This window comes from Aspergillus fischeri, genomic scaffold (genome assembly GCF_000149645.3).
Source record: "Aspergillus fischeri NRRL 181 1099437636265 genomic scaffold, whole genome shotgun sequence".
NCBI lineage: Eukaryota > Fungi > Ascomycota > Eurotiomycetes > Eurotiales > Aspergillaceae > Aspergillus > Aspergillus fischeri.
In genome coordinates this window covers 631720-652706 of record NW_001509761.1, presented here as the reverse complement: position 1 = coordinate 652706, position 20987 = coordinate 631720, and the positions used below count along the sequence as shown (strand labels likewise).

General features: G+C 50.9%; 8 protein-coding genes and 1 pseudogene across 8 annotated transcripts; 5 read left to right on the top strand and 4 right to left on the bottom strand.

Annotated features, from left to right (window-relative positions):
* Positions 1 to 214: 214 nt before the first annotated feature.
* NFIA_002880 (uncharacterized protein) lies at positions 215 to 1065 on the top strand (the record flags this gene model as incomplete). The annotated part of the gene is made up of 2 exons (XM_001258831.1): positions 215 to 569; positions 611 to 1065. 2 exons carry the CDS (start codon positions 215 to 217, stop codon positions 1063 to 1065), a joined length of 810 nt encoding a protein of 269 aa, XP_001258832.1.
* Positions 1066 to 1296: 231 nt separating this feature from the next.
* NFIA_002870 (alpha/beta hydrolase family protein) lies at positions 1297 to 2532 on the top strand (the record flags this gene model as incomplete). The annotated part of the gene is made up of 1 exon (XM_001258830.1): positions 1297 to 2532. One exon carries the CDS (start codon positions 1297 to 1299, stop codon positions 2530 to 2532), a length of 1236 nt encoding a protein of 411 aa, XP_001258831.1.
* A 423-nt stretch (positions 2533 to 2955) lies between these two features.
* NFIA_002860 lies at positions 2956 to 4011 on the top strand (annotated as a pseudogene).
* A 180-nt stretch (positions 4012 to 4191) lies between these two features.
* gprL (G protein coupled receptor family protein) lies at positions 4192 to 5593 on the bottom strand (the record flags this gene model as incomplete). Its single annotated transcript, XM_001258829.1, has 4 exons — positions 4192 to 4434; positions 4481 to 4999; positions 5049 to 5250; positions 5304 to 5593. 4 exons carry the CDS (start codon positions 5591 to 5593, stop codon positions 4192 to 4194), a joined length of 1254 nt encoding a protein of 417 aa, XP_001258830.1.
* A 1071-nt stretch (positions 5594 to 6664) lies between these two features.
* Positions 6665 to 10576, bottom strand: NFIA_002840 (putative ABC transporter; the record flags this gene model as incomplete). Its single annotated transcript, XM_001258828.1, has 6 exons — positions 6665 to 7417; positions 7461 to 9574; positions 9627 to 9860; positions 9918 to 10197; positions 10254 to 10480; positions 10528 to 10576. The coding sequence occupies 6 exons, from the start codon at positions 10574 to 10576 to the stop codon at positions 6665 to 6667; spliced, it is 3657 nt and encodes a 1218-aa protein (XP_001258829.1).
* Positions 10577 to 12530: 1954 nt separating this feature from the next.
* NFIA_002830 (uncharacterized protein) lies at positions 12531 to 13159 on the bottom strand (the record flags this gene model as incomplete). Its single annotated transcript, XM_001258827.1, has 2 exons — positions 12531 to 13064; positions 13118 to 13159. The coding sequence occupies 2 exons, from the start codon at positions 13157 to 13159 to the stop codon at positions 12531 to 12533; spliced, it is 576 nt and encodes a 191-aa protein (XP_001258828.1).
* Positions 13160 to 15024: 1865 nt separating this feature from the next.
* NFIA_002820 (uncharacterized protein) lies at positions 15025 to 16271 on the top strand (the record flags this gene model as incomplete). Its single annotated transcript, XM_001258826.1, has 2 exons — positions 15025 to 15271; positions 15334 to 16271. The coding sequence occupies 2 exons, from the start codon at positions 15025 to 15027 to the stop codon at positions 16269 to 16271; spliced, it is 1185 nt and encodes a 394-aa protein (XP_001258827.1).
* A 789-nt stretch (positions 16272 to 17060) lies between these two features.
* Positions 17061 to 18422, top strand: NFIA_002810 (TPR domain protein; the record flags this gene model as incomplete). Its single annotated transcript, XM_001258825.1, has 1 exon — positions 17061 to 18422. The coding sequence occupies one exon, from the start codon at positions 17061 to 17063 to the stop codon at positions 18420 to 18422; it is 1362 nt and encodes a 453-aa protein (XP_001258826.1).
* Positions 18423 to 19267: 845 nt separating this feature from the next.
* On the bottom strand, positions 19268 to 19757 carry NFIA_002800 (uncharacterized protein; the record flags this gene model as incomplete). The annotated part of the gene is made up of 2 exons (XM_001258824.1): positions 19268 to 19569; positions 19637 to 19757. 2 exons carry the CDS (start codon positions 19755 to 19757, stop codon positions 19268 to 19270), a joined length of 423 nt encoding a protein of 140 aa, XP_001258825.1.
* Positions 19758 to 20987: the final 1230 nt, after the last annotated feature.

Genomic DNA, 20987 nt, shown 5'->3' with positions numbered 1-20987 from the left:
GCCCTGATATCAGCACCTTCATGGTCAAGGTTAGCCAACCATTGCAACGCCATTCCCAGGCCAGGGGTATCCTAAAATATGCAGGAGCGGACCACGCGGGGCCATGGGATCAGCCGCGCAGTATTTATTATGAGCGGCGACTCACTGAAACGGGACAGGTCTTCAGGTCCAGGGGCTCCTTCTAAGCGGCCAGCAGCGCCGGTCAATCGCGATAATGACTGCAAAAGGCCCCTACAATACTCCCAGGACAAGCATCCTAATTCTCCTCTCCTGCTCCCTTTTCATCAACGCGGCAGAAGGAACAACAGCTACCCTCACCGAATCCACAGCCTACGCGTCGCAACGACCCTGCGCGAAGCGCTGCTTCTATTGGGGCGCCGCCTCGCAAGGCGGTGCCGATTTCCTCGCAGACCGGATCGGCTGCGACGTTGATCCCATCGAGAACGAATGCATCTGTCGCTCGGATCTCCAGCAAACCGCCGACTCGTTCCTCCGCAAATGCGTGAGTGACAAGTGTGGCTCAAATGCCATCGATATTTCCAGCGCCGTCAGCATATACGACGATTATTGTACGAGTAATGGGTATACGAGGGCGACACCCACCACGCAGACGACCGGGACGACTTCATCAGGTACGCCGATCGCCCCTGCGACCGTAACGGTGACTGTCGTGCAGACGGTGCTGGCGTCTGGGGGACGACGTCTGCGGCCGGCAGTCCTTGGACTACTGTAAGGACGAGGTTGACCGTTGTGGATGCTTTAGTCTCGACATCTCAGGCGACTACTGCTTCATCAACAAGTGAGAAGGCGTCGGATCGGACGACCGAGTCTACAAGGCAGTCGGTGCCATCGGCAACCCTGTCGACAACGACAACGTCACCGACTGCTTACTTGGGTACTGGAGAAGGAGACAAGTCTGGTCAAGGTGATGGAAGCAAACTGAAAGTGGGAGAGATTGTCGGTATTGTCGTTGGTATTCTCGGCTTCATCGCAACGGCTGTAGGGTCATGGTTTTCATACAAGACTCTCAAGCAAAGGAAACGTCTGGCTGCAAATGCTCCCTGAAGCATCTGACTATTCAAGGCTTTCATGAATTATTGATCAAAGCGTCTTTAGTATGGTATTAGGATGTATCGATGCGAATCTCAGTCTTCATGCCTTAAAGGCAAGGCATTGATCCGGAAATCCAATTGGGATGAGTAAGCAATGAGTCATCAATCACATGACTTTTCATCATCATCATCACCGACGCGCCCGGATTGCCTCATCATTTCCAAATGTTGGAAGCTACAATTGATGCTGGCAAAATGGGCTCTTAGGCGCGTTCAGCGCAGCCTGCCGGGGATTAGTCCCATCAGAACAGTCAGACCCTCGTACTATCCCCTGGGCGCTCGGTCACTTTACTCCATCCGCAACACATCACGCAAAAGACCACAGCATGTAACCCCATCACAGAGGCGTGGTTTATTTACATCCGCCATTCCACCCGTCCTGATACCGCCCGTAATCTTCATTACTCTACTACTGGGTCTATGGACATGGAAATGCTTCTGGATCGTCGTCATGCAGGACAAGCTTTTGTATATCTCATGGCTCCCCCCGTTCGCCCGCTCGGAGCAGATATCCGACTACGCAGGCGAATCCAAGCCCGTCCACTGGGAAGAAAAGGGCATTCGAAGTCTGGATGGGACGAAGTTGGCTGTATGCGAAGGGCGGATGCCAGCTCCCGCTCGCAGCGTGGACCAGAAGCCGTATGCCCAGGCGCAGGCGCATGAGCCGGCACGGAAAAAGGTAGTGGTGATCTGCTACTTCCAGGGAAACGGCGGCTCGACCCCCATGCGTTTGCCGCTGTTGTCGCAGTTCCTGCGGGCTATCCACTCGCCAGGCGGGGAGGTGGACTATGTGGTCGTCGCCCTGTCGTATCGCGGGTACTGGAAGTCCTCTGGCCGGGCCAGCCAGATAGGGATCGAGCTCGACGCGGTTGCTTTCCTGCAATGGGTAGCGGAGACGTACGGCTCACCTGACAGGGATGTGCGGATGGTGCTCTGGGGTCATAGTCTGGGTACGGCGATTGCGAGCTCTGCGGCGGCGACGTACCTGGCCCGGCTGTCAACAGGCGGTCCCCAGGCGGTTCCTATCGCGGGGATGATTCTTGAAGCACCAATGTCCAGCACCAAGGACATGCTGATCAGTCTGTATCCGCAAAAGTGGCTGCCGTATCGGTACCTGTGGCCGTTTCTCTGGAACAATTGGAGCAGTGCGGTAGCCCTGGAGCGGATGGCGCGGTGGCGGGATCAAGATCGTGATCTGAAGGAGCATGAGCATACGGTTCCACCGATTCTGCTGCTTTCCGCTGAGAAGGACGAAGTCATCCCGGCATATGCGGCTGCGGAGCTGGAGCAAGAGGGCAAGAGACTAGGACTGAAGGTGGACAGACTGGATGTCTCTGGGGCCATGCACACAGAGATACCGATCAAAGCGGCAGGCAGGCAGGCCATGATTGATTTTATAAAGAGATGTACAGCTTCGTAGAGAGGGCAGAGGTAGACAACCAATTTCAATCTCTATACATCTATAGTAAGTTAAGGATATTTCCGTTTAATAGCATTAACGGTACCCTGCATAGCCTGTCTAGCCGAGAATACCGATACACCCAGCACTGAAAATCCTTGTCATCACTTTTAATGTTTCTGTTTCCTATCTATTGGCGAACGCAGATCAGAGCGGACGGTACCTAGTTTCTAGTCCGAAGAAACAGAATTCAGCAAATGCAGCCGCTGCCGGAGATTAGCCTGTAGCGGCCTCGCCTCCAGCATGGCCGCGCGCGCGTAATGTAAAAAAGCTGGCCAAAACAGCATTTGGCGAAAATGCCGCAGCGCTGGCTGTCGGAATTGTGTGATCGTGAAGCCTGCGTATGAATTTCGCCTGTGTTGACAGGGCTTAGCTAAGTGTCGCAGTCCCTCCACACCATACTCGACTCTAAAGTGTGTAGAACTGGCGCAGTCCCTCTTTCCTCCTGGCGTTGTGCAAGTGCTGGCGGATGTCGATCACCCTGGCATTGCCCATATCTCCTTCACGGGTTCGACAGCCACCGGCAAGAAGATCTTGCACGCTGCTGCTAAGACGCTCAAGAGGGTGGCATTAGAGCTGTTTGTACCCGCTGACCCTGCACGTTCCGTCAATTCAGGCTGACCAGTCCAGGGGAGGAAACGATGCTGCCATCATCTTGCTGGATGTGGACATTGAAAAAGTGGCTCGGCCGGTCGCCATGGGCGCGTGGTGGAATTCCGGTCAATCATGTATTGCGGTCAAACGTGTCTATATCAATGAATCCATCTATGAGCGCTTCATGCGCTCTCTGGTACACTTTACCCGCTCCCAGGTCAGTGTCGGATGCTCTTCAGTCGATGGTGCCACCATCATGGGCCCGATTCAGAACAAGATGCAGTACCAGAAACTGAGAGCTGAGTGAAAGTTGTCAACGAGAACGTTGCACTTTTTCGTTGGATGAACGTCCTACAGCAAAGGACGATCTGGCGCGGCAACCTCTTGAGTCGGGGTTCTCTATTTGACCGATGATAGTAGATAACCCTCGGGCTGATTTTGCGCTCGTCACTGCGGAACAATTTGGTGAGTTGGACCACTGACATATGAGGAGGCTTGGCTATGACACGTCTTTCCAGGACCGATCATCCCCTGTATGCCTTTCTCTGATATCGATGCGGTGATTGCCGCTGCCAACTCAACTTCAACCGGATTGAGCGCAAGCGTATGGGGTCAGGATACAGAGACAACTCAGCGGATCGCGGACAGTCTGGACGTTGGAACAGATCTTCGTCAACGGCCCTTCGCGTCGAGATTCTCGTGTTCCCTTCTCGGGTCATAAGGAGAGTGGAATAGGGGTCGAGTATGGAATAATGGGCTAATCGAGTACTGTCAGGTGAAGTCCGTGGTAAAGTACACGTAATCATCTCAACTACTAATATAAGAGACTGTGTTTTACAAGTACGTACCTTATGCCTATAGCTACCTGTACTTTAACAATGCTTTTGTCTTTTGTATGTGAAACAGTGATCCGGCGGTCAGTTCGCATCTTGAGACCATGCCAGACATACACAACAATGTGACTGCAAGCATAGTCTCATTGCTGAGTTCCAGTCTTCTCAGATCGACAATGTTCGCAAGCCATAGTCAACCCCGACTCAAACGACGCAAGGGATATTTGAAAGGTCGAATCGTGGCACTCGAGGTGCGTCGCGCCCGAGCACCAACCTGTCGAAACCAGGTCACAATGGCCCGCCAAGACACAGTAATGTAGATAAGACTATTCCAGAATCCCTGCAATGGTAGAGCAAAGCTCGAGGCGCAGCTCAAGCCGAAGACATAGTGATTCGAGGTGGCAAGCGCATAAACCCGGTTGGCGGAGGAAGGGACCTACATCCTGTCAATAGATTGTAGAGAATGAGAGGGAAGCATGTACCCATGTGATAATCAACGCCGCAAAGAAGAGAACGGCATATTTGTAGTACGCTTCCGACGCCCGGCTAGTGTAGGCGCCGGACTGACCTAGGTCGTAGTTGTAGTGGCTGAGGGTAGTCGAAGTTGCCGGAGAGATATTGGAGGAAAGAGAGACTGCAGTACTAGGAGGAGCATTTTGGGGACAGTCATAATTCTGAGTAGACCAGACCTCGCGAGAAATGATTCGTTGGGATGAAGCAGCAGTAGAAGCAGGACTCCGCTCTCGGTTTGAGTGCCGCTGAAGGCTACCAAGTGGCACTGATTGGGCTGTTCCATGGAGATCAACGTCTCCCAGCACGGTGGTGTCTGTGGCATGTTCGAAGGCCGGCCTGACGGTCTTCCTCAGTTCGCGTCGTTGTCGCCAGATGGTCCCGCCAACGCGGATGTAGATGGCGAGGATGAGCAAGACAATGAACCAGACTGGTGCATAGAATACGGCGATCTGGAGAAAATCCCACCGCAATGAGACCCAGCACCATAACTGATCATGATAAATATCGACACTCAAGCACTACTGCAACGGGACTTACCACAGAATCTCCGTACACCTTGCCCCTCGACTCAGAGCTGAGAAAAAGATACACAAACGCAGGAATAAACGGCACTCCATAACAGAAGAGCACATACTTCCACTCGAGCATCCCTAGACGCCTGGTATCGTAATGCTTGAAGAACGCCAGGTACACATTGTAAGCCATGGCGAGCGCCCACAGGGAGTCGGCAGGCAAGAACCTTACAGACCAGTATCAGTGAACAAAACTGCCATACCACGGGCATTGACTGACCACTGAATCATGAACCCCTGGAACTGGCACAGCGCGTCTCGGGAATCATCCTGCAGACTGGAATCGGCGACGAGGGTCGCAGCATTTGACAAGAGGTTGCCCCACGAGGCATAGAAGATCAAACGATTGATCGGTTTGCGAAATTGCGTAGAGCTGACAAAGGTTGCAATGACCACACCCGAGGCAACCACAGACACGCACGAGCATACACGCTCGATGGTGGACAGCACATACTGCTGATGCCGACTGAGCTGCGTGCTGTGATGGTAATGTAGACCCAGCGTCGTCATGGACCTATCGATACTTGCTGGTTTGCGCGAAAGCGCAGAACATGAATCGCCGAGTCGACGCCGATAGGCCGATCTCTGAAAGGCTTCGGATAGGCAGATAGCTTGGCCTTTCTGACGGTAGAGATACAAGCTGACTCCAAGACATGTACACGGTCATCCCTGTAGAATTACTGTGCTATTGCAAATTCATTGTCAGATTACATGGCGCGAACACTGAAGCCGAGTCAGCTATCCGGATCAGCGGAATGCTGGTTGAGTTTGCCGGCTAATCCCGTACATTCCCCGTTGATAAACTAATGCAAGTCGTTCATTAGTTCATTATGGGGACATGTTTCTGAAAGGTAGAAATAGAGGAGGTAACAGTTTATCTAATGTTGTTAAACTAAACTGGCTAAGAGAGACATGATAACTGGGCTGTTGTCCTCCATACGGGGAATATGGTGATGATGCGTCGATTACATGTCTGTCTCCACCACCTCTAATGCGTCATGCTTCGGGGTTTGTACCTGTTCCCCGAATTCTGGTCCCAGATCGCAGATCATCCCTTGCCTGCGTGGAATGCTCCTCTTATGCCTCTCTAGAAAAAAAGTCGTTCTCACATTCCCTAAACTCATGCATTTCTACGGAGTCACTGTCACCATAGTTTGGTCGTAATGCTTCGGATATACATTCCGCGCTTCATTGAACCTATAATGATCGAAACCGGCAGGGACAGGATTATATCTGGTCCCCGCTCTGCGCTGTAGAAGGTATGCGAGCTCTTGTTATTATAAACTGTTTTTATAACTTTGAGAGGGGAATTTGAAGATAGATTCTCCTTTGCACATGTACACCGTGATCTCCACTCGTGACGTCTTGGGGAGGATCGATATATCCACAAGAAGGATGCCACCATTCTTATCGCTGGGCAGAGTTCATTCCTGCATATAATTAAGAGACGTCTTGGAATTATAGCATAAAGTTTCTCAGACATCGGTTTGTGCTGGGTACAGAAAGTCTTAGTATAATGCGACGGTTGGAAAGAGATAAATGTATCAGACAGATGGATTATCATCTCAATAGCTCCATACATCAGATGCTATCGATGGTGGTGATGCCTTGAGCACTACACAATTCCCAGAATTGGCTTCGACTCGCAAGCAGTTCCCCCGGATGACCTGCCTCAAGAATACGCCCCTCGCCGAGGACCACCACCAAATCACTATCCAGAATAGTTCTCAAGCGATGCGCGACAGTGATAATCGTCTTATTCGCAAACTCCCCCCGAATAACCCGTTGCATAACCTCATTGGTTCCCCAGTCAACATTACTAGTCGCCTCGTCCAGTACGAGAATATTGCTGGGCCTCAGCATTGCCCTCGCAAGACAAAAGAGCTGCTGCTGGCCATGCGACAGAGCCAGAATATCAATATCGGGGTCAAGGCCACCGCGCTTCTGGACGTGCTCCCACAGCCCGACTTTCTCGAGGGCTTTGATGATTCGGTTGTCTGCGACTGTTTCGTCGGGCGACGCATTGAAACGGGCTGTCCCGGGGAGCAAGAAGGGATCCTGGGGGATTGCAATTAACCGTGAACGCACCTCTTTTCGGGATATGATGCTGAGGTCAATTCCGTCAATAGTAATGCTGCCACTCTGGAGTTCAATCATGCAGAACAAGGCAGACAGCAAGGAGGACTTGCCGCTGCCTGTCCGGCCACATATTCCGACCTTTTGTCCAGGCTGGATGGCTAGGGAGACACCCTTGAGAACAGCATTGTCCGTGCCAGTAGCATACGAAGCTGTGACATCACGAAACTCCACCGCACCCCCGAGCAGGCCAGTTTTCTGGCGGTGCAGTCAGAGACCTGGGGCTCGCTTCTTCCGAGACGGTCGTTTCCACAAACTCCTTCACCCGGGAAACGGCTTGTAATGACGTCTCCAAGTCGGTGTAGAAGAAGATGAACTGGGACAAACTCTGGCTGAAGCCGAGGATGTTGAGCATCGCAACACCCAGACGCCCCCCGCTCGTGCTGCTCGGCAACTGAGTCGCCAGACTGACTAGCAGGATAGCCAGTGCTGCCACTATGAGATCAAGGACAAAATTCAGCCACCGCTGGATACAGTAGAGGAGGTAGACTGGACGCTGCGAGGCGTCCAACCGATCCTGATTACGTCGTTTGAATTTCTCCTCCCAGCCCAAGGCACGAATCGTCGGGAGACCTTCCAAGGTCTCGGAAATGCTTGAGAACAATGGAGATTTCAATTCCAAGTCGAGTAAGCGAAGCTGTCTCGACGTGCGGAGATAGAATCGTTGTAGAGCCCAGGTCGTACCGAGACAGAAGGGAATCGCAATGGCCAGGTAGGTAGACCCAACGGCTATAAGGGCGATCTGTGCTAGCGCTTGGAAAGCCATCGGCGTTGCCTGCATTGTAGACACAGGCAGGCGACTGTTGATCAGCGACATGTCCTGACTGAACCGGTTGAGGGTAATCCCCGAGTCTACAGACGAGAAGAATGACATGGGGGCATGCAGAACGGAATCAAGGAGCTTCCAGTGCAGTTTCGCTGCCGAAATGGGCACAATAGAGATCATCATGCACCAGATGGACGAACTATAGTTCGCAATGGCACCAACTGCCAGAGCAAAGTAGATCCCTAAGAAGGATCCATCATTGGAATTCTTAGATTCCGTCCACCACTGGACCCAGATCTGGGTGAAGCTGATGCAGAGCACATACGCCAGGCTTGTAAGGAGGAATATCGACGCCCGATACCATCCAATGGACTTCAGGTAATACATCAAGACAGCTGAATCGGATATGGTCTTCCTTTTTGGGCCCGGGGCAGCAGCAGCATGCGGCAATGACACATTTGCTTCCCTCTGAGCTTGGCTTGAAGAAGCTGAACCAGAAGCTGATTCCGGGCTGTTATTTTCCGCACTGCTCTTGTCAGGAGGACACTCAGTCAACAGGCGTCCAACTGGTGCCTCTCGACCACTAAGCTCTCTGAATGAGCCATGTTGCTCGATACGTCCTTTTGAATCCAATGCAATGATATTATCCGCAGACCGAAGATGCTGCACTGAGTGAGTGACCAGGATGACCGTCGATCCAAGCTGCTGAAAGAGTCCCGTTTTGGACAGTGTGCGATCAAAAACCAGCTTCTCAGTTCGCGCATCGAGAGCACTCAAGGTATCGTCCAGAACAACTATTGGTGCTCGAGCGTAGACTGCCCGGGCGAGGGCCAGCCGCTGCTTCTGTCCACCGCTTAGGATGGTTCCCCGGCTTCCAACAATAGTATCATCACCATCAGGTAGTCGTTCAATGTCTGCGTTTAGTCCGCAGGACGAAATCACCCTCTTATACCAGGTCTCATTGTACGGAGATTGATTCAGGATGTTCTCCTTGATGGAGGCATTAATGAGCCAAGGCGTTTGCTGGCAATAGGCAATTGGAGAACCATCTACGACCACTTTGCCATTGGAGGTCGTAATCTCGCCGAGGAGGGCGTTGAGCAGCGTGGTCTTTCCACAGCCCACAGGGCCGACGACTACGTTTAAGAGACCTTTCCGAATTTCAAAGTTGTGTTTTTGGAGGATTGGATGCGAGTCCGCGGAGTAGGAAATATCCGCCTCTCGCACTGAAATTGCAAGTTTTCCCATAGTAGTGCTTGCTCCTGACGCTCCCGAGTTTCCCAATTCAAGCTGGTTTCCGTGCACAATTGGCTCCTTCGCGCTTTCTCGGATACCTGCAAAGCTGGTATCCCTGCCATCAACACGATCGTCAAGCCTAAGGTAGGCCTGGATACGAGTGAAGGAACCAAGGGACCCCGCAAATGACGGGATGGAAGATAAGACATTTTGCAATGGAGTAGCGAGCAGCTGAGTCAATGAAATTGAGGCGAAGATCTGTGCTGCAACAGAGTCATGTCCATGGCGTGATTTGACGCCATATATATAGATGACAAAAGCGAACGGTGCAGAAAATTGCAAAGGTATGGTTGCTAGAGGTACGGGATTAGTTCAAATGCCCTTGATCACAGAAGGTAAACCAACAGATAATGGCCATGTACGCAAAGAAACTCCGGTAGCGCTTCGACAGATCCAGCTCGTAGACCCTGGCCCTTTGGATTGTCCGAGCAATCGTCTCCTGCAGGCCCATCATCCTGACGCTTTTCATATTCCTGAGGACTGATGATGTGAGGGTTACCCGCTTCTGGATCGCAGCGCCCCATTCCCGTTGGCGCCGTGGGACATACTTTGCGATTCGCGTATTTGCTGCAGTGGCCACTGAATTGAGCTGGTCAGTAATCAATACTTGGGACCTCGAATGAATTCCAGACATACGCAAAGCGAGTAATACAGGGGCAATACTGGCCCAGCCTAATTGCCGTTGCAGCAGCACGAGGGCTAATATGGTTTCAATGCTACTGGCCCAGATCTCATGGCCACTTTCAACTGTCAGGCCAATCCGATCTACATCCGAACTAGCCAGAGTTAACGCGGCGGAAGATTTGGCTTCATTTAGATGTAGTCTCAAGGTTTTGCGGTAGACGATGCTCACAAGCGAACCGCGTATCATGACGGTGGGCCGGTATACTTTGAGATTGTACAGTCCAGTGCTCATCTAATGAGATGGTCAGCACCATCAATTTCGGCTCTCGTACTAGTTTGCAGACTTACTGCAATACCAATGTAGACGATGGCTGTCGCTCCGATCAGACCATAGCCGGCATTTCTGTCACGGTGTGTATCTGGGAGCTGCACATGATTGACCACGCTCGCCAGCAACAGTGGCTGGCAGTATTTGAAGCCAATAAGCGCAATACGAGGCGCCACTGGGGAGAGCAGGGGCCATTTCAGTGCGACTGCAGTTGTCAAAGGTAGAGCATACGGCCTGGTTTGCTTGGCTGGTCAATGTTAGTATGCTGCTGTAGCACTCAATTCGCTTCCTTACTTTCCATCCAGACATTCGCTATGGCAGCGCCTAGCTTTTCTGAGGTCATATCCGATTCAAACGGATACAAGTCGTTCAAGCGCAGGGTACTCTTGTAACCAGCGAGAAACAGACGGTTCAACCACCAGAAAACTGTGCGATTATATATGCTGCTGGTGGTTTCAGGGGACGGCTTGACGCCTGGTACTTGTGAACCTGCTCATTTCTCTCGTCCTTCCAGGACCATGATGATCAATTTAACTGCCAACGCCGCAGTGAATGTAGTTGCAATTGGGGCATTGGTGTTGCGAAGCCATAATGATTGAGCTTGGACGGCATCAAAGAGGACTGAAAAGAAAAGATGGATGCTAAGCAACGTGGACGGCCTGACAGATCGCTGGTGTTCATAATAGGAGAGAAGAGCAAGCACAAGTGCAGCAACTAACGAGAAGACAGCAGCTGGGATGGAAGCAGATGTCTGGAGCGATGTCCTCAAGGACCACAGGGGAAGCAGTGCCAATTTAAGAACGATCAGGAGGCTGATAGTGCCCTAATAGAGTCAAAGAAAAGACCGAGTCAGCTTACTCCAATATGAATGCTGGAAAATGATGTATTACCAATTTGATGAGTTGGCTCCTCGATTTGCGGATCACCACTGGGGCTTGGCAGAGCTGCCAGAGCCGAGGACCGCTGGAAACCAAAAACAAGACTGAGCCAGATTTGTTCAAAGTAGATGGTGAAGTCAAACCCTCCATGACAAGGCGCCGGCAAAGTCGGTCCCCAGGTTTGGTCTGCTTGTAGACATGAAGGCATCGTGGGTTCGGGGGATTCCCGGAATGACCACAAAGACCCGGGATGATGCGGTCCAACCCGTTATGAGAAAGATGGCAAAGCAGAGATGAGCGGCCTTGCTCGTAGACATCATAGTAAATTCCAGCCAAGATTGACTTTCCCAGGGAATTGTAGTGATGATAACAATGGGACTGGTGCTGATGTCACGTGGGGGTACAGGGGATCTCTGAGTCACTCCTCAGGTGTCGAGGCCCTTATCAGTCAAGCATTGGAAAACAGGCCATGATTCCTCTAAAAAGGCTTAGCTTTTTGGCCATTTCTTGCCATGGCACCTTCTTTCCTCTGTCATCCACCAAGCATGGACATAATGCCGCAATAATCATGCGTTATGTATACCTGCCTCAGACGGTAATTGCATCAGGAGCACTTGGACCGATATGTCAAAGTCCACATCTGGGACTGCGGTGCCATTTACAGCGTATCCTAAATGAGGTCAGATGTAATGATTCCCAGTGATGAGGATGAAGGAATTGGTACCTTGTGTCTGAGGATTCAGGTATCCCAGATTATCCTTCATTTTTCATCGTTTTCTTCAGGGACCTTTTGATGTGAGACGCTCTCTCCGTTGACGGGGCAGGGAGCCCTGACTGAGCCCAGTCCATTGAGCTGCTGATTTACCTTTTTGGGAGGGAAGGAAGATAGGTAAGCACTCTTGATTCTATATAATAATAGCCATCAGTCATTGAGAACAGCATGCAGCGTGGGTAGGCTTAATAGTCATCTCTGACTTCAAGAACAACGGTAGCGGTGTTCATGCCGTCGAGTGGATCTCGGAGTGGGGGCTATGTAGACTCCAGAGCCTTCCCCGAAAGGAAATGCCCGGCCGCAACAACGGTCCTCTGGGTAGCTCGCCCGACCTGACTACTCGGTGTGTGCCGGCAACTAATTCCTACAGTTGGCTTGGAACGGACTGTGATGTGTAGACTCATTTCCTGAAGCAACGAATCATTATTGACACTATCATCTGTGGTGCCTGGGCCTCGGGTACTTGGTGGGCTTTATGATACTTGCAAGGGCTACGTCAGGAACCTTCTGAAGACCTGAGCGGTGCTTCTTGAACGTTCAAATCTCTTAGAACCTACGCTTGGATTATTAACAGGGCCCTTTATACCGAAAAGAACAGATATGTATGATTGTTATTTCCACGCTTGGACACGCTATCCACGAAGCCGTCAGTGGTGGTTAAGTATGTCTCTTAGGGCCATCTGAACCTGAGTAGCCTCTCGCTCAAGATGATAGAAATCTCTATCACCTCTGCGGTCGGGAATTGGGCGGCTCGGGCGCCAACCCCTGATATCGTCTATGGCTCGATAATACTGGAAGAATCGCACCCTTCTTCCAATGGCGAGGATTCCATAGGCGGGGCGCTGAGGGCCGCGGCGGTTTGAATGTTCCATCCTGAGGTATCTCAGGAGCTGGGCTTCCCCGTCTGCCCAAACCGATTTCTTGCCTTCGCCATCTGGAGACTTGCACTGCGTGATGAGGAAGGAATGGCGTGTTCTTCCTGCCACTGCGAGGGTATGAAAGTCGGAAAAGTCCCTGGCCCCTCCGGTACCAGTGTGCATTGCCTGGGGCTTGGTGATGAACCCATTAACTGGGTCAAAAACCCAGTTTAAGACGGAGTTCCAGACTCCATTGACCTCGCCTTCGTTACTGTGCAAGTGCAGCCGGCGTATCTCGGAAGCGATTGCGAGGACGTCCATGTACTAATATTGATCAGTTATCAGAAATCAAGTTCTAGTCGGGATTGGCAACATACGGTAGTTCCTGGATCAGCCGGGTCGGGTCTCTGTGCAGCCATTGTGCTTTCGTCTAGAGTGTCTTGATATTATGTAGGGATATCTCAAAATAGATAGGACGTGGATGAAGCAGAAGGAAACATCCAACCCAGATATAGACTATTGATGTGTTGTGCTTGTGGTGATATAGCAGTGGACATGAACAATGAGAAGTGAATATCGAATATTAATACTGAGAAGTGAATATCACCCTGCTAGAAAGCTATGGTAGTAGACGCGCCAACTTCATCAACAGTTGCTTCTTTATTACGATGTCGATGATAGTAACATAGAATACATTAGACAATGCCCTGTTTATTTGCTACGGACTGTACGATCAGGCGTCCAGCTCATATTCTAACTATCCACCTGCCACCAGCTTCCAGGGACATCAAAACATTGCCCCAATGCGATACTCTTTCTTTGCTGGTAAGACGGCTAGCCAGAAAGGCTTCAGCTAGTCGCGCTGCAGCATATTTCAACACAAAGTACACAGGCGATTTTATTGTGCTGCGTTTGCAGGGGGCAATTGCATTGCATCGTGTCGGATGATTGGTAGAAGTACACTTTAGCAAGAGTGACCCCTTATGACCTGTACAATTGGAACATGGATGACCCGTGGACATGCTTACATTATTCTACGCAATGTTTAGTCCTATAAGGCCGATTACATGCTTCACTACGTCCTTCACTGTGTCGAAGAAATGATGGTTAGGATTCCCTTCATGCAGAATAGATGATTATGGTGCCCCACGGGCTTTGTCTTTCATTGTTTTTGTATAACCCTAGCTAATATGTCTCGCATCTAAGCAGCCGGCTCAGAAGAGGGGCCATTTGTGTCTTTGTCCCTCCAACCAATGTCTTGAAGGGAAGCCACCAAATCCTCGCCGGCCCTAATTGTCTACGATTGTCCTCTATACCACCATTGCGACAAAGTTGGACTATTAAGACAACGGCAGGTTGTTTATGCAATGTTCGTCCCTGGCGTATGGCGGGGCTGAATCATCCGTCATGCTGTTGAGAGACGTCGGACTTGGTGGTCGGCGCAAAAGGCAGCCAGGGAAAGCCGATGTGAGCACATATTGGCTATCTCAAGTACAACTGGCACATGCAGGGCCAGCAACGCCAGCTAGCTCATATCTCCTTCCTTTGCCGGCTTCCATTACTACAGTAGCCTGTGGCGGATGAGCACCCTAATCGTGGACCAGAACGTGAGAGGTGCAATCATCAAGGGTGGCCGGTCAGTCGATAGTCTGACTCCTAGCGACTACAGTGTCTGGGACGTTATTGGGCGGCAAGCCTGACAAATCCTGCTGACTAGGAGCAAGCACGGGCACCAGATCAGTTACGCTTCATGTCCAGATCCGAAACATAATACGAGCTTCTCGCCCACCAAATGGCATCAAGATGCAGGTCCCCGTGGCGATACCGCAGCATGTCCGTGTAGGCGGTTTGCCAGTGGGCTGGGATTCTAGGTGCGCCGACAGTAGCGATTGAAACACGAAACAGGACCAGAACCTGTAGACTGCTATATGCAGGAATGACGAGGATGGATATGGTGGGACTAACTATCTAGCTTGGGGACAGGAGAGAGAGAGGATGGGCTTCAGTTTATCTTTCTAATACACTGTGTTGATATAAACTCTCCATTGTGGGTGCCTGGACAAGGAACTGGATGCTTTTAAGTTAAGCTAAGTTAGTATTTTCCCTAGCTTAACTATTGCAGCGGTATCAGGTTGGTAGCCAGATTATGGATGAGCTTCATATCCATTGGTATGGCATTCAATGGCTAAACATGACATCATCCTCGATGTTTCAAATTTCGTGTTGCATTCTTGCACGACGCATTTTGTCTGTAGCCATATGTTATTCTGCTGTAGAGAGCAAGATGGGTATGCTGAGTATCAAAAGGCGTTGCAATTCCTTTCCAGAAAAGCGAGATCCGTTGCTCTGCTGTGTGATCTGTGGGGCTGATCTTCCACTTCATGATGTCGACGAAGTATGGGAAGAGCGAGAGGACTGGGGAGAGCTCTGGGACAAGGGTTGGAACCAATCTGTGATTGTCCCAGCCGAAGAGTTGGAGCAGATGGACTTTGTGAAATATCCGTATCTGTGGTCGTTCTGGTTTCGAGCAAGTCAGCCATCACTTCGATAGACTTGTCAGAGATGATCGTACTGATTGAGTCAACTTATCTAGTTATCGAAGATCCGGAGACAAGCCAGATGGTTTTATCTGGAATCTCAAACGGACTTACCATCAACCACTGGCCACGCCCCGTCCCGCGCAACCCCCAGAAGGCCTCCATCCAGAACTTGGCACTAGACGAGGACCATTGGAATGCTGACTTCCACATGGTGAATCTGTTCGAAGCAGATTCGAATCGAGAGGCAGGGGAGCCCATAGGATATCCGATTCATCCCCACTGCTGGCTGCTCCTCGACCGTTTTGTTGGACATGATCTCATCATGTCAAATCTTCATGCATTCCTCCGCGCTGTCGAAGGATTTTGGAGAAAAAACAAAAAGCACTGGGGTATCTTTCTAGACCATCTGTGTTACGATGGGCTCTGCAAATATAATAATGGCCCATTCTGGCCCGCAGAGCAGCGTCCATGTACTCCGGAGCTCTGTGCTGAGGATCTCGAGGAGATCACGCAGTGGCATGCCCCTGGGAGTCCATTGAGAATTCTTGACATACGGCGCTTGATCACTCAAAATCTTCTTTCGCAACGAGACAATCCCGGTCAAGGACAGAAGACGGTCCAGCCACCGGTTTCCTGCCTGCCACTCGATCTTGCGATGACTATCGTGGATTTGATCTATGAGACTCGGCCTCGTGGTCAACAGCGCATTGACGATATACGTAATCTACTGGAAGCCTTTCAATGGACACTGCCCAACACGTACTGGCAAGCACGATGCAACACTCGGCTATTATTTGAACTCGAAGACCTGATCAAGGCCGGAACCGCAGTAAACTGGTCGGGGCTATGGCTTGGGATTGAGGAGCTACTATTAGGCAATGATTGGTACTGTAATAGTGGGTTGAATAATCGTGCTCGAACACTGAACCTGATCAACGGGATCAAGGAAGAGTTTGTCCATCTGTTGAATCGGCCAGTGGTTGGGGTGTAGAAGCTCTTGTTATGTACATGGGGAATTTGCTCGTAGCTCTAGATATCAAAAACTCCACTGCTGGGTGTATAGAATGCTGTTTAATGGATATCATTTCCTTTAGGTGTGCTTGAGTGTAAAAGCGTACTGCCTACCCTGTAGGCGGATATTGTATTCACTATCAAGTGTCACCTATTTACTCTGAGCCCCCAGAGCCTGCTTGTGTTTCTCTTCCTAAAATACAGTGTCCAAGGAAGGTCAATAGAATAAGCCCGGTCCCTTCGCGACCAATATTTGAAGGGCCTGTTTATTTTCCCTGTATCGCATTGTTCGGACTACTATGAGGACGGTGTCCAAACTTGGATTGTGTTACTTCTTGGAAGCTAACCTTATTGTCATTCTGCGAGCCTACACATAGGTCCCTATACATATCCAGCCAGTGCTGAGGACGACGAGTCGCTGCGCTGCTGTACGAAGTAAACCGAGATGATTGCAACACTGAATCAGTAAATTATATATATACATACATGTATATGTGCGGTTATGCGGATGAGGGTAGATGTCCGGGCATACATTTATCGCGCGTCGCCAAAAGCCCTTCAATCTTCACTAAATCCAAGACAGATTATGGTCAATATCATATTCGTAAAAATCCTTGTGTGAAATGTCTTGATCTTCGTGGATCGTGACTGAAAACATTGACAGATGCCAAGTCCAAGAATACGAGGGAGAATCCTTTAAAATGAGGATCTTCCCCTCCATCGCCGATCAAATTCTCACAACGTCGACTCTCAGAAAAAGGCTTCCACCATGTTTGCAGCAGCCAACCAAGAAGATAGTCTGAAAGACCTCAGCCGTGCAGCAGAGTCATTCTGGGAGAGAGGACAATTGGCGCAAGCCGAAGAAACCGCACGGCGTGCCCTGGACGGGCAAAAACAGCTTCTTGGGGATGGCCATCGCGAAACATTGACAACAGCCACTACACTGGCAGGGATCCTAAAGCAGCAGGACCGCGACGATGAAGCTGGGACATTGTACGAAAACATCCTGCAAACAGCTGACGAGGTCCTCGGCGGCGAGGACCTTGTTACCTTGCGGGCCCTCAATGATTTCGGGTTACTTTTACAGAAACAAAGGAAATATGACGCCGCGCGTCGGATGCATGAACAAGCCGTGAGGGCGTATATTGCGCACTATGGCGAAGAACACAGTTCCAGCATTACCAGCATGACGAATCTGGCGCGAGTGATGAAGGCTCAACGTGACTACGAGGAGGCAGAAGACCTATTTCGACATGGACTGGCGCTTCGCGAGGACCTGCTGGGAGTCACGCATCCTGAAACCATGGATAGTGTACGTTTCTTGGGGGAACTCCTGCTGGAGACGGGCCGAGGAGAGCAGGCGGAATCGCTGGTTAGAGAGACCGCCGGTCGACAGGTGGCACTGATCGGAGGAGATAGTACAGACTTGCTACAGTGTATGAGCAGTTTTGCGATGCTGATGCTGGAGCATGGTTGCACGGATGCTGCCGTCGATATCGCCAAGCGAGCAGTCGAGACTAGAAGACACTGGAAGGACAAGCACGCCCTAGATACTGTAGATCCCAACACGCTCACATCATTGAACAACCTGGCAGGCGTGCTCCAGAGCTGCGGTCACCATTCCTCCGCCGAGGAAATCCATCAAGAGGTCCTCGAGGGGTCACTATTGGTCCTGGGACCCGATCATCCCCATACACTATCAACGTGCAGTAATTTGGCCCAGGTACTAGAGAAGCGCGGTGCATTCGCCGAGGCAGAACACCTAAACCGACAGGCGTATCAGGGACGAGTCAGGATACTAGGCCCTGAACATTCCAGGACAATAGCTAGCATGGCGGACCTGGTGGATGTGCTGGCATGGCAGGAAAAGTGTGTCGAGGCGACAGAACTAAACATTTCTCTGGTCGATGTGAAGCGGAAGGTGTTGGGTGCCGATGACCCCTCGACGCTGTGGAGTATGTTTACCCTTGGAATGCTTTATGAACGCCAGGGAAAGTTGCGTGCTGCACGGGACACGTTCGACACTGCATTTGCGGCAGCGAAGAAGGCCTGCCCACCAGATCACCCTGTCCGCAGGTCATGCGAAGCCGCTTGCTACAGACTAAAAGACGTTGGAGACACTCGGGATTAGCTCACAGGAGGCATTGCATACGGCTCTTGTCTTGATATTCTCTGACCAGCATGTTAAGATCTCCTATTCCTGCAATCGGCCCTTATATACAGAAGCACAATCCCGGCGATCTCGTCCTAAAACTCCCTTCACCACTATCGGTCGCCCCGTGCTTCCTGCAGTAGTAATGCCACTCATCTCCCCCCATATGCTGTCCCTCCGTTTTCACAATAGTGAGAGACGTTATTGTCGACCTTGGTTGTGCAATCCGGGCACCGATCCCACTCTTGCCTTCCCATGTTTCGATTTTTATAGGAATAGCATGCGCTTATAGTCGCGTCTTTGGCTTGTTTGTCGTAAACAATCTTTCCATTGTCAGTTAAACTGTTCTAGTGTAGGCCTGGATGCGACGTACCACTTCGTTGCGACCATCTAACTCCGAATACTGACGACTGCCTTATTTGGTTCAATCAATGGGTGACAGTCTCTGTAGGGGAGTGAGACGTCCATTCACTGCGACCTTGCCGGGAAGACGGGGTGTTCCTGAAGCACGGCACACTCCTCAGCTCACATTCCTCGTCTCCATGATAGTTATATAGGCCGGTCCTTCCTCGTATTCTTTTCTTTCTAAACTTCTATCCTCACACATTCTCCTCCCAAGTCCTCAAGCGTATAGCCTTGACACGCACAGAATGGAAGCTCTCCTCTGTGGCTTTCGCAGCCTTGTATACCAAAAGCGCTCTCACTGCGGCACTTCCCAACCTCGATGTACTCGACTCCGGCAAGGCGATGCTGGTTCTCGGCGATAGAAATACCACAATCATCAACAAAGCAGACTTGGCCGCCCATCTGGAGGGCATGGGCATTCAGATTGGCCCCGTCGACGACGCATGCCAAAGGGGTTCTTCACGTCCGCCAACTACACCGGGGGCCTCGGGACCCCTGGAAAGTTCGGATCGGGCTACAACAGCCACCTGACCAAGCGCGGCTGGCTTCCTAATACCATCGTCGAGCTTCCGCCTCAGGTTTTCCTCGACTGGGACATCGATGTCCCAGATCGTCCAGGCCAACGACCATGAACCAACCGTGTCCATGGCAGTAGGCACATCGATCTCCGACACGATCTCGGCCGCCCCTAGTTCTTCGGTTGAGACCAGGAAATATCTAACTATTAGGGGGGCCTCACAGCTGCGAAGACTCTAACTAGTACCCTCACCGGTCACTGTGACCTATACCATCTGGAAGGGCAAAGTTGGTCTCATCATAAGCAATCCAGTGACGCACCGCCGCAGTGGTTACCTTTTCAATGGCCCGCCTGGCAAAGCATTCTATGACTGGTTCAAGGGAGATAGGCATGATGAGCGGGAGTGGACCTACAAGGAAGGAAAGCTGAGTTGGGTGACGGGTTTAATTAACACATGTGTGCGTGATCACTATCCTGTCCAGCGCTGCGAGGGGAATGGAGTTTTATTAATAAGCTCGAAAGTTTGGTGCGCAAAGCTGCCGTGAGAGGCAGAGATAGGAGACTCGTGATAGAGATTGACGGTGGCGGTCGAGACTGGGCGATGGGTTAGCTTTCTGATGTCGGATGGAATGTTGATGCTCTCAAACTGGTTATAGTAGTGCGAATAAACTTAACTTTATACGATTCGGAGCTGGAGATATCACTGGTAAGCCTGGGTCGGTGCCCCGAGGAAGTCGTCTCCCTTGCTGCATAGACCAACCTGTAAATGGCCAAAGCAACTCATGGGAACTGACAATATTATATACTAGCGGCTGCCTGGAGACTACCTGGCTGAAGAAGGTTATAGCATACAGACATGCTCGATCTCAGTAAACTGTTGTCGTGTACCACCTTCCATTACTTCGACTCGCTGTCAGCGGCAAGGACATAACTTGGAGGCATATGACTCTGACCTGACTCTCAGTCAGAGTCAAGAACACAAGGACGTATCCCGTCATAAGGTTTTCCACTCTATGTATCCGCTCCACAGTGCAAGTGGTTTGAAAGTATAGATACGCTCTGGTGAGCTGGCAGCAGTGATACTTCCCCCGAGCAAGGAACCTGCATTTAACAACTGGCATGAGAATATCAAACAATAGCCGTTGGACCCTGGAGTATTCATCTTTGTTCGCCTCGGAAACGTCATCCAACGAATAGCTCCAGATCCCTGTCCGGCAGTATCCCACGCTTATGTCCGTTCACAAAGACTGACAAATCGGCTGCCTTGACCACCTGAGCATCCGCCGGGACTTTTCCACATTCTGGCCTGATGATGCGTGCCGTCGGTCTTTTCGCTCAATCATTATTACTTCCTGCCCGTGCTATCCACGAGCTTAGGCAATTGCCTGTCGGGAAACAGGATCAGCTTCCTTGTTTTTATGTCTACCGGAATTTGACCATATAAGACTCCTCGACGGCTCTTTTTAAGGGCATAATATCAGAGGGGTTCTTTCGGGAACTCCACCCCCGGAATTTTCCCCGCACAATCCGGGGTCGGTCCATCCACGGTTTCTGGCCGAGAATATTAACACATTAGTAGCTATTTAACCATCACGTCTGTGGCACAGAGCGTGCTGTCTGCA